The sequence below is a fragment of the Misgurnus anguillicaudatus genome, chromosome 18 (assembly GCF_027580225.2).
Source record: "Misgurnus anguillicaudatus chromosome 18, ASM2758022v2, whole genome shotgun sequence".
NCBI classification, from domain to species: Eukaryota; Metazoa; Chordata; class Actinopteri; order Cypriniformes; family Cobitidae; genus Misgurnus; species Misgurnus anguillicaudatus.
The window spans coordinates 19,822,341-19,834,584 of record NC_073354.2 but is presented as its reverse complement, the minus strand read 5'-3'; the positions used below and the strand labels follow the sequence as shown (position 1 = coordinate 19,834,584).

At 38.7% G+C, this 12,244-nt stretch overlaps 1 protein-coding gene across 5 annotated transcripts in view; it reads right to left on the bottom strand.

The window, feature by feature from the left end:
- znf106b (zinc finger protein 106b) overlaps window positions 1–12,244 on the bottom strand; it is a 47,805-nt gene that overhangs the window by 421 nt on the left and 35,140 nt on the right. For 3 of the 5 annotated variants that reach the window (XM_055185346.2, XM_055185348.2, XM_073856037.1), the window contains 7 exons: window positions 6,756–6,817; window positions 6,465–6,665; window positions 4,603–5,373; window positions 2,034–2,244; window positions 1,909–1,957; window positions 264–412; window positions 90–150 (listed from right to left, as the gene is read on the bottom strand). In XM_055185346.2, coding sequence (XP_055041321.2) covers window positions 90–150; window positions 264–412; window positions 1,909–1,957; window positions 2,034–2,244; window positions 4,603–5,373; window positions 6,465–6,665; window positions 6,756–6,802 — 1,489 coding nt within the window. In that variant the 5' untranslated portion in view covers window positions 6,803–6,817. Of the gene's footprint in view, window positions 1–89; window positions 151–263; window positions 413–1,908; window positions 1,958–2,033; window positions 2,245–4,602; window positions 5,374–6,464; window positions 6,666–6,755; window positions 6,844–12,244 lie in introns of all 5 variants that reach the window. The other 2 variants (XM_073856038.1, XM_073856036.1) reach the window with 2 other exon arrangements.

Below are 12,244 nucleotides of genomic sequence, written 5' to 3'. Positions count from 1 at the left end.
CTGACAAAACATTTAAACATAAGCATTCATTATGCACAATTATTAATAAACCTAAATAAAACTATATAATATAAAAAAATAAATCTTACCCATCATGTCCTGCAGGAATTGTATTCGCTTTGCCCTGAGAGAGGCCATCTCTGAGGTTACCTGATAACAGAAGAACGTGTGATGTATTGTTTAGTACTCCATTTTAATATGTTTAATGGAAGAACTTTCTTTTCTGACTTTCAATAAGCAAAGCTAATGGATCAGCTAAATACCTGTTGTTTAACCATGAGCAATTGTTGAACCTCCGTGTAGGCATTCTGCAATGTCGAATATGCCTGAAACAACTGGTCACCTACATTCTTTAAAGAGATGGACAGCTCCTCTTCTCTCGATGAGAGCGTCATTAATTTATTCACATTGTCTAAGAATCACAGACACACGCACAAACCATACCATATGATGTCTACATGGTTGGACTAGTGTATTATAGGAGTCAGTTTGACGCATGATGTAAGCCACTATCATCCAGCAATACAATGTTTGCCCATGCCCCAAAAACTTCTGTGATACCACTTTAATTCAATTCGATTTTGGGGTTTAATCGGTCAATATCAATATTTAGACACCGTCAAACGGCAGACACAAAGTTTTCTGAGTGCGTCATTGCGATGCAACAACAAAGCGCAGCAAAATCTGGTGCACACGCAGAAAACATAGGCTGTGCACAATAATGCACACTTTGCCAGAAGTAGATGGATGTTATGTGACCATGGGTTTTCAAAAAAAAAGGTATCTCATATCGATAAAGTATGCGTGGCATCACTGCATCATATCGTTAGACATTTGATGAATGCAAATATTGTTACACCACTAATCATTTTAATTATGGTTGATTTAAAGGTACAGTGTGTCGTTTTTAAAAGGATCTATTGAAAGAAATGCAAAATAATATACTAAACTATATTATCAGGGGTGTATAAAGACCTTTTAAAATGAACCGTTATGTTTTTATAACCTTAGAATGAGATGTTTTTATCTACATACACCGAGGGTCCCCTTACATTGAAGTCGCCATTTTGTGGCAACATGTTTCTACAGAAGCCCTTAAATGGACAAACTTTTTTACCAAGTTGTCTTCGACGATGAAATGTTTGTCCGGTGGTGGCTATCGTAGCTTCTTTATGCATTTCAAAAGCGAGGGTTGGGCAGTGGACTGTGCCGTTGGTTGCAATTCGCAACCTCACCACTAGATGCTGCTAAAATTTACACACTGCACCTTTAATATAAACATCTGTTTATCTTAGCAAATTACTCATTACAAATTGTGTGTGTACTCAGTCAGCCTATATAAAAGTTTATCATTTATCACTTAAAAGAATTGAGGAGCTCAGATGCAAAAGCCGGTACCTCAGTCAAAAATGAGCATGGATTTCATTAAATACTTTTGCTTTGAATTCACTTAATCCTGGCCTCAGGTCATTCCGAAATACCACTTTGTTGGCGGAATCCATTAAGAGTCATAATTAAATATAAAAATATCAGATTAAAAATATATAGATAAAAATGCTCATTTACAAGGAAATTTGTCAGACACACTTAGAGGGTTTTGCATCTGAGCTCTTCGATTCTTTACACTTTAATCTAATAATAAACAAATTGTGTTAACAGTAGATAACTTGATAGTGAGATTTAAAAAACTAATTAAAGATATAAGACAAAGTCGGAGACGATGGTGTAGTGGGCAGCGCTCCGAAATATGGTGCAAACGCACTTCCGGCGACCCGAGTTCGAATCCCGGCTCGAGGTCCTTTGCCGATCCCATACCCCTCTCTCCACCCTCTACTTTCCTGTCATCTCTCAAAAACTACTGTCTATCAATAAAGGGAAAAAAAAGATATAAGACAAGGAAGAACTTACAATTTGTAGATATGGTTTCTGGAATCCGATGAGTATTATTTGAAATATCCTGAAACAAAATCGAATGAGCAAAACTTTGACATTTAAATGGATTGCAGAGATTTATACATTTTGTTTGTTTATACCAGTTCTGTCCTCGTAGGTTCCTGGAGATTGTCGGAGATAGTTTGACAACTTTTAAGATTCTCAAGGGATGTCTCTGCCTGTTCTGTATTATTTCCACGTAATTCCACATTTTCATTGGGTGTTGCTGAAGTCTGGCTATTCAACCTTCCAATCGTCACAGTCAGTGAAGCTGCAGACGAAAGAGATACCTCTCGTCTTTTATTCTTTGCTCTAAAGAAAAATATGTGAAAGATAATATCAACATGTTGAAGAAAATACCTTCATGCATTACACATTTGTAGCCCTGCCTGTGAAGTCCAGGCTGTCTTTGAAATCTCAATCTATTTTTGAGATTAGGATCATCAACGATTCAACTTGTGATTTTATTGAATGATTTTACTTTAAATTTCACATTTTACATGACCTTACTCAGTCAATAATATCATTAGGTATATCAAGGTTAAATTTTCACACATTAATCTATACATTATGTAGGATCATTATATATAGAAAACGGTTTTCACAGACAGGGTCACAATTTCCACATCTCAGTTCAGTTCACGGATCTCTCCTTCTAAAAATCTGAGGTCTCAGGTGTAAAAATGTGGGTCACCAGGATTAAAGGATTAGACCACTTTTATAAGAAAATTTCCTGCCAATTTACTCACCCCCCATGTCATCCAAGATGTCAATGTCTTTCTTTCGTATAATTTTTTTTTTGAGGAAAACATTCCAGGATTTTTCTCCATATAGGGGACTTTAATTGAACCCAATGTTTTAAAAGGCGCTCTATGCATTTTCAGCGTTTTGGGGAATACTTTCAACTGTCATAATTTTTTTACCCCCACTCTGTACACCTCCGAAGATAATGACCAGGTAATGATTCACAATTTCATACAAATATTAGGCTACTGCATAGTCTACTAAACTACAGATGATGGTAATAGGATAATAAGAAGTTTATTCCAAGTGTAGAGCAGGCATATAATAATAAAGTAGCCTACCGCATTTGTTGGCTTATAACGTTTTTACATGATTGCAGCTAAATCACAAGTAAACAGTCTTATTTATATCCTAAAACAGGCTTATTTATATCCTGATAATTATGTGAGATATTGACAATTGTTGTCATGATAATCGCATGACATACTACAAGCAAGCACAAAAACATACAACATAGACCGCAAACAAGTTTACAAATAAGAGATTTACTTACTAGTCCATCAACAAGATCACCAGATCAGCATCCCTCCAGTGCTGTCTTTAACTCACGCCAACGAGTAAAAGCCTGAACAAGTGGGACTCTTGTCCGGTTCCTAACGCGGTCAGAATCTCTTTTCCTTTTCCTACTCTCTTCCGAACACACTTTCTTAACATTTAAAGATCTTTAAAAGTTTAACAACACGTCTTAAATTCGCGCCTGCAGTTGTCATTATAGGCTTGATCGACTTCATGCGGCGCAGCAAGAACCGACAGCCGGATGACGTCAAAGTGCCGTCTCGGATCATTCTCGCGGTACTTTTGACGTCATCTGGCGGTCGGTTCTTGCAGCACCACACGAAGTCGAACAAGCCCAACGTGTGTGACGTCGTTGCCGTAAAGCAAGTCGTGATTCTCGCTAGATTTGTCAGAGTCGCTCCTCTCAAGCTTGCATTGCTGGTTCTTCTAGCGGCATCCTCCCTGAGCTTCAACAGAAGGATGATTCGCCCTACTATGACTTTGTTTACCACCAAAATAACTTTGAAGTTGTTATATTAGGTAAAATAACTGCATAGTGTCTCTTTAAAGGTCCAAATTGCAGTTTCAATTCAGCCTACGTGACTTTGCGTATTACACAATCACGTTGAAAGATCACTCATGACGTATGCGAAACTACCGTTCCAGTGTTTACAAGTGTGGAGAAGTAGGACTGTTCCAATGTTTTTGTATGTGGAATGATGCTAATTATTGTCTTTGTGTCAGTTTATTGTTTAAAATGGTCCGTACGTGTGCGTTTCGCATACGTCATCTTTCAAAGTGATTATTTAATACGCAAGATCACGCATGCACATCCCAGAGCAAGTGCAAGACGATAAGTTGTGGTAAAAAAATTGTGGCAAAAATCACAATCGTTTCACTAGATAAGACCCCGAGATGCCTTGGTTGAGATTGTTTAGAGCCCTTTGAAGCTGCACTGATACTGCAATTTGGACCTTTAAACTGTTGAGGTACATTGAAGTCCACTATGTGGAGAAAAATCCTGGGAATGTTTTTATCAATCAATCAATCATTAAATCAATATATGACTAAAAAAAGAAAGACACAAACATCTTGGATGACATGGGGGTGAGGAAATGATTAGGACATTTTCTTATGAAAGTGGACTTATCCTTGTATCCTAACAACCACTGGATTATCTTGACATTAAAACACTATTAGATCAAATAATCCATAGCTTTAAAAAAAACTAATATACGTTGAATAAGTCTCACACTTTTAAAGTTAACAACATTCGGCTTTTTCATACCTCAGCTATTACTGCAAAACATTTACGTTGAACAAATGAAGTTCAGATTTATAAGTATTTGACTTATTTACTAAACCACTCACTTGGGCATGCACTGTACCTGCTGGAATTTGGCCTTCCTTTTTCGATTTATCTGGTTCGGTTTAATGCTTCCCAGCATGAAAGCAGCATCATTATAGCACGGCTCGCATCTGTCATTTATAGTGATGTGCTTTTTTGTGCGCTTCTTTGTGCGTTTCTTTGGTTTCTTGATAAGCTCTTCACGCTTGGATTTGGGCTGTTGTCCCACCACCTCTTTGGTGCACATTTGTATTTTTACTTTTGAGTCAACAGTAACACCCCGATTGTCCGTTGATCTACGAATTACCCGAATCATTTCGGAAACGTGACAATCATCTCTCTGAACCAAGTGAGAAGCACACGTAGCCTCAGCAGAGGTACCAGGTTGATTATCTGATGTGGATTCAGCTGCCACTTCACCATCAGGGGTGGGATGAGAGACAGAAGCAGACTTGTCTTGAGGAGGAATCTCTGATGGAGGACAAGGCCTTTTAACAAGTGGGCAATTTAAATTGTAATCATTAATAAATATGCTTTGTTTTCTTTTAAGCCCTTTTTGGCTTGGTCTTGATAGTAAGTTGTTCTGCTGCTCTCCTGAAGAATTGAAGAGGAAGCATGATAATGGTAAATCATCACTTGTGAAATCCTCACTTGCCATTGCAGGCATTGGTAAACAGATTCTCTTGTTTTTCATCTGGCAATTCTGAACGGATTTATCTTGTTGTGCCTTCTGCATTGCTAATGCCTTTTTGGCTTCTGCCCTCCTCTTTGATCGATTTATTTTATTTAGTTGTCTAAAAAAGGAAAAGAAAAGGCAAGTAGTTTTTTCAAAGACCTGTCTATTTCTATTGATAAAATATTTGACAAACAAAAACAGGAAAGTTGTCAATTAAAATAGCTTTAAAAGGAATATTCAATTTTCTTAAAAGAAAAATCCAGATAATTTACTCACCACCATGTCATCCAGGGTGTTGATGTCTTTCTTTGTTCAGTCGAGAAGAAATTATGTTTTTTGATGAAAACATTGCAGGATTTTTCTCATTTTAATGAACTTTAATAGAGCCCAACATTTAATACTTAACTCAACACGTAACAGTTTTTTTTCAAGTTTCATAGGACTATAAACGATCCCAAATGAGGCATAAGGGTCTTATCTAGCGAAACGATTGTCATTTTTGACAAGAAGAAAAAAGCTCTTTTAGACCACAGCTTTTCGTCTGGGTCTGGTCCAGCGCGACCTAACGTAAATGCGTAGTGACGTAAGGAGGTCACGTGTTACATATATAAAACGCACATTTGCGGACCATTTTAAACAATAAACTGCCACAAAGACATTAATTAGTATCAGTTGACATACAACAACGTAGGTACGGTCCTCTTTCAACACACTTGTAAACACTGGGGCGGAGTTTCGCGTTCATCTTCTGTGAACTCTTGACGTCATGATGTATCGCATGGGGTCACGCTGGCGCTTCACGACCAGATCTAGACGAGAAGTTGTGGTTTAAAGGTACATATTTTTTATTTTTCTTCTGTTTTGCTAGATAGAACCCTTGTGCCTTGTTTGGGATTGTTTATGGTCCTTTGAGGCTCCGTTGAAAAAGGCTGTTATGTGTTGAGTTAAATATTAAGTGTTGGGCTCTATTGGGGTCCATTGGAATGGGAAGAGTCCTGCAATGTTTTCCAAAAAAAAAAGGTATTTCTTCTCGACTGAACAAAGAAAGACATCAACATTTTGGATGACATGGTGGTGAGTGCATTATCTGGATTTTTCTTTTAAGAAAATGGAATATTCCTTTAATTAAAACCAATCCCTGCTTGGAAGATGTTATTCAATAATAAATCCACAACTTTATGCATTTAATGTATAAGCTGGCAAACTTACATTTGCTGGTCTCTTTGTGCACATAGGGCTTTAAGCTCATCGTCCAACTCAACACCATAGTCAATGCAACGTTTTTCATCATCCGTTTTCCTGTTCAGAAGGGACATCTTGTATTTGTGATGGGGAGTTTCACTATGCTTCTTGTACTCCTTTACTCCCACCACAGATGTATCACAGGCCCAGCACTTATGCACCTGTTCACTGCAAAACGAAAGGCAAATACATTTACTTTTTTTCATACTTTTGTTTTCATAAGCAAAACACGACCATAAATGCTTTATAGTTGTGTACCTGCCCTTTAATTTCTCAATTGCTTGACGATGTACAAAATCATGCATATGTTGGTCCAAATCCTGTAAAAACAACAAATATAAATAAAATATAGCTGCAAGCAGCGATACCGGGGTCAAGCCAAACATGGCAAAAAATGATTCAAACGTGATGACTGTCATGATAGATATAAAAAATAGCAATTTTTTGTATCTTGAGACCACTAGGTGGCGCTGTGCCGAAACAATAGATGGTGCCTCAGGTCATGACTGTGATGACACATACCAAATTTGGTGTAAATACGATAAAGCGATACGGAGATATAGCCTTAAATTATTTGACCACTAGGGGGCACTGACCAAAACAATAGATGGTGACTCAGGTCATGATTGTGATGACACTCCCCAAATTTGGTGTAAATACGATAAAGAGATGCAGAGATATAGCTTCAAATCTCTTGACCACTAGGGGGCGCCGAAAAGTTTACAAGTCCTCTCAGAACATGTTGCTGATGAACCATACCAAGTTTCATAACAATACGCAATTGCGTTTCTGAAATACCTGAACTTAAAAAAAATTCAAAATGGCCGACACACAAAATGGCCGACCAAAAACCATTTGGTATCGTTTGACTCGGCATGCCTCACGAAATCTAACAAGACTACTCTCATAATTTTACATTCAAGTTTGCAGTAGTTATAAGCAAACATAGACATTTTTTATATCTCGTGACCAGTAGGGGGCAGTGTGACGAAACGGTGTTTGCACTCTCAGGTCATCACTGTTATGACATATACCAAGTCTCATATCAATACGCAAAAGTTTTGCGAAGATACAGGCTCAAACCAATTTTGGCGTGCTCGCCCTCGCATTCTTTGATGCGTTATACGACAACGGATAGGTCTACCGAAAATCTTTTGATAACTTTTTGTCTAGAGTGTCTCTAGATGATGCATACCCAAAATCAAGCCAATCACACGAGCGCTCTAGGAGGAGTTCGAAAAAGTAGCTGTTCAATATAATTCAAAATGGCCGACAGGAAGTAGGTTTGACTCAAACATATTTGGTACAGTCGGACTCAGCATGAGCCAAGGTATCAATAGAGTGAAGTCTTATGTCATAGTGTCAATTTTATCAAATGATATAAAGATTTAAAAAAAATTTTTTACATATCCTGACCACTAGGTGGCGCCGTCCTAAAGATTTATAGGTGCGCTCAGAACATGTCACTGATGAACCATGCCAAATTTCGTAGCGATACGCCATTCTGTTTGTGAAATACTGAACTTAATGAGAAAATTCAAAATGGCCGACACCCAAAATGGCCGACCGAAAACCGTTTGGTATCGTTTGACTCGGCATGCCTCAAGGAATCTAACAAGACCACCTTCATGATTTTAGACTCAAGTTTGAAGTAGTTATAAGCGAAAATAGGCATTTTTCGAATCTCGTGACCACTAGGTGGCACTGTGACGAAACGTTGCAGGCACCCTCAGGTCATGACTGTAATGACATATACCAAGTTTCGTATCGATACAATAAAGTTTTGCGAAGATAAGGCCTCACGTCTGTTTTGGCGTGCTCGCCGCCATATATGTTGTCAATTTATATGAGAACGCATTGGTCTATCAAAAAGCTTTTGATAACTTTTTGTCTTGGGTGTCTCTAGATGCTACATACCAAAGGACATGCAAATCGGACAAAAGGTCTAGGAGGAGTTCGAAAAAGTAGGTTTTACGAAAAATTCAAAATGGCGGAAAGATGTGCATGACACAAATGACATCAATGTGTGCAATTGAATCATCATGAGCCAAGGATTCAGAGGAAACAAGAATTTAGTTTCGAGGACTCATGGGTCAGAAGTTATGAGCATGAACATAAGTGGATTTTTGGACTGTTGGTGGCGCTAGAGGGTTTGAGTCAGACACACCAATGTTGCTATAGTAACTTCTGAGACTGTCCTCTACATGTGTGCCAAAATTCATAACTTTCCTATGTACGGTTCTATGGGCTGCCATTGACTTTCGGCGGAAGAACGAGGAAGAAAAATAATAATAAATATAGCTGCAAGCAGCGATACCGGGGTCAAGCCGAACATGGCAAAAAATGATTCATACGTGATGACTGCCATGATTTAACATCTAAGTTTGCATTAGTTTTATGAAAAAAAGCATTTTTTTCCTATCTTGAGACCACTAGGTGGCACTGTGCCAAAAGAATAGATGGTGCCTCAGGTCATAACTGTGATGACACATACCAAATTTAGTGTAAATACAATAAGGCGATACGGAGATATAGCCTTAAATGACTTGACCACTAGGGGGCACTGACCAAAAAATAAATTGTGACTCAGGTCTTGATTGTGATGACACCCACCAAATTTTGTGTAAATACGATAAAGAGATGCAGAGATATAGCTTCAAATCTCTTGACCACTAGGGGGCACCGAAAAGTTTACAAGTCCTCCCAGAACATGTTGCTGATGAACCATACCAAGTTTCATAACAATACGCAATTGCGTTTTTGAAATACTTGAACTTAAAGAAAAAATTCAAAATGGCCGACACACAAAATGGCCGACCAAAAACCATTTGGTATCGTTTGACTCGGCATGCCTCAAGAAATCTAACAAGACCAGTCTCATAATTTTACATTCAAGTTTGCAATAGTTATAAGCAAAAGTAGACATTTTTTATATCTCGTGACCAGTAGGGGGCAGTGTGACGAAATGGTGCATGCACCCTCAGGTCATCACTGGTATGACATATACCAAGTCTCATATTAATACGCAAAAGTTTTGCGAAGATACAGGCTCAAACACATTTTGGCTTGCTCGCCCTCGCATTCTTTGATGCGTTATACGACAACGGATAGGTCTACCGAAAAGCTTTTGATAACTTTTTGTCTAGAGTGTCTCTAGACGATGCATACCAAAAATCAAGCCAATCACACGAGCGCTCTAGGAGGAGTTCGAAAAAGTAGGTGTTCAATATAATTCAAAATGGCCGACAGGAAGTAGGTTTGACTCAGACATATTTGGTACAGTCAGACTCAGCATGAGCCAAGGAATCAATAGAGTGAAGTCTTATGTCAGTGTGGCAATTTAATCAAATGATATAAAGATTTTAAACAATTTATTTACATATCCTGCCCACTAGGTGGCGCTGTCTTAAAGATTTATAGGTGCGCTCAGAACATGTAACTGATGAACCATGCCAAATTTCGTAGCGATACGCCATTCTGTTTGTGAAATACTGAACTTAATGAGAAAATTCAAAATGGCCGAAACCCAAAATGGCCGACCGAAAACCGTTTGGTATCGTTTGAGTCAGCATGCCTCAAGGAATCTAACAAGACCACCTTCATGATTTTAGACTCAAGTTTGAAGTAGTTATAAGCGAAAATAGGCATTTTTCGAATTTCGTGACCACTAGGTGGCGCTGTGACGAAACGTTGCAGGCACCCTCAGGTCATGACTGTAATGACATATACCAAGTTTCGTGTCGATACAATAAAGTTTTGCGAAGATACTGCCTCACGTCCGTTTTGGCGTGCTCGCCGCCGTATATGTTGTCACGGTATACGAGAACGCATGGGTCTATCAAAAAGCTTTTGATAACTTTTTGTCTGGGGTGCCTCTAGATGCTACATACCAAAGGACATGCAAATCGGACGAACGGTCTAGGAGGAGTTCGAAAAAGTAGGTTTTACGGAAAATTCAAAATGGCGGAAAGATGTGCATGACACAAATGACATCAATGTGTGCAATTGAATCATCATGAGCAAAGGATTCAGAGGAAACAAGAATTTAGTTTCTAGGACTCACGGGTCAGAAGTTATGAGCATGAACATAAGTGGATTTTTGGACTGTTGGTGGCGCTAGAGGGTTTGAGTCAGACACACCAATGTTGCTATAGTAACTTCTGAGACTGTCCTCTACATGTGTGCCAAATTTCATAACTTTCCTATGTACGGTTCTATGGGCTGCCATTGACTTAAATGGCGGAAGAGGAAACTTAATAATAATAATAAGAAAACTAACAATAACAATAGGTGTCTACGCCACTTCGTGGCTTGACCCCTAAATATAGCTGCAAGCAGCGATACCGGGGTCAAGCCAAACATGGCAAAAAATGAATCATACGTGATGACTGCCATGAACTGATGACACCCACCAAATTTGGTGTAAATACAATAAAGGAATACAGAGATATAGCCTCAAATGTCTTGACCACTAGGGGGCACTGGCTAAAACAATAGATGGTGACTCGGAACAATACTGTAATAACACCCACCAAATTTGGTGTAAATACGATGAAGAGATTCAGAGATATAGCCTCAAATCTTTTTGACCACTAGGGGGCACCAAAAAGTTTACAAGTGCTTTCAGAACATGTTGCTGATGAACCATACCAAGTTTCATAACAATACGCAATTGCGTTTCTGAAATACTTGAACTTAGAGAAAAAATAAAAATGGCCGACACCCAAAATGGCCGACCAAAAACCATTTTGTATCGTTTGACTTGACATGCTTCAGGAAATCTAACAAAAGCACTCTCATAATTTTACACACATGCTTGCAGAAGTTATAAGCAAAAATTGACGATTTTCATATCTCGTGACCACTAGGGGGCACTGTGACGAAACGGTGCATGCACCCTTACGTCATCACTGTTATGACATATACCAAGTCTCAAATCAATACGCAAAAGTTTTGCGAAGATACAGGCTCAAACACATTTTGGCGTGCTCGCCCTCGCATTCTTTGATGCGTTATACGACAACATATAGGTCTACCAAAAAGCTTTTGATAACTTTTTGTCTGGAGTGTCTCTAGATGATGCATACCAAAAATCAAGCCAATCACACGAGCACTCTAGGAGGAGTTCGAAAAAGTAGGTGTTCAATATAATTCAAAATGGCCGACAGGAAGTAGGTTTGACTCAGACATATTTGGTACAGTCTGACTCAGCATGAGCCAAGGAATCAAAAGAGTGAAGTCTTATGTCATAGTGGCAATTTAATCAAATGATATAAAGATTTTAAACAATTTATTTACATATCCTGACCACTAGGTGGCGCTGTCCTAAAGATTTATAGGTGCGCTCAGAACATGTCACTGATGAACCATGCCAAATTTCGTAGCAATACGCCATTCTGTTTGTGAAATACTGAACTTAATGAGAAAATTCAAAATGGCCGACACCCAAAATGGCCGACCGAAAACCGTTTGATATCGTTTGACTCTGCATACCTCAAGGAATCTAACAAGATCACCTTCATGATTTTAGACTCAAGTTTGAAGTAGTTATAAGCGAAAATAGGCATTTTTCGAATCTCGTGACCACTAGGTGGCGCTGTGACGAAACATTGCAGGCACCCTCAGGTCATGACTGTTATGACATATACCAAGTTTCGTGTCGATACAATACAGTTTTGCGAAGATACGGCCTCACGTCCGTTTTGGCGTGCTCGCCGCCATATATGTTGTCAATTTATACGAGAACG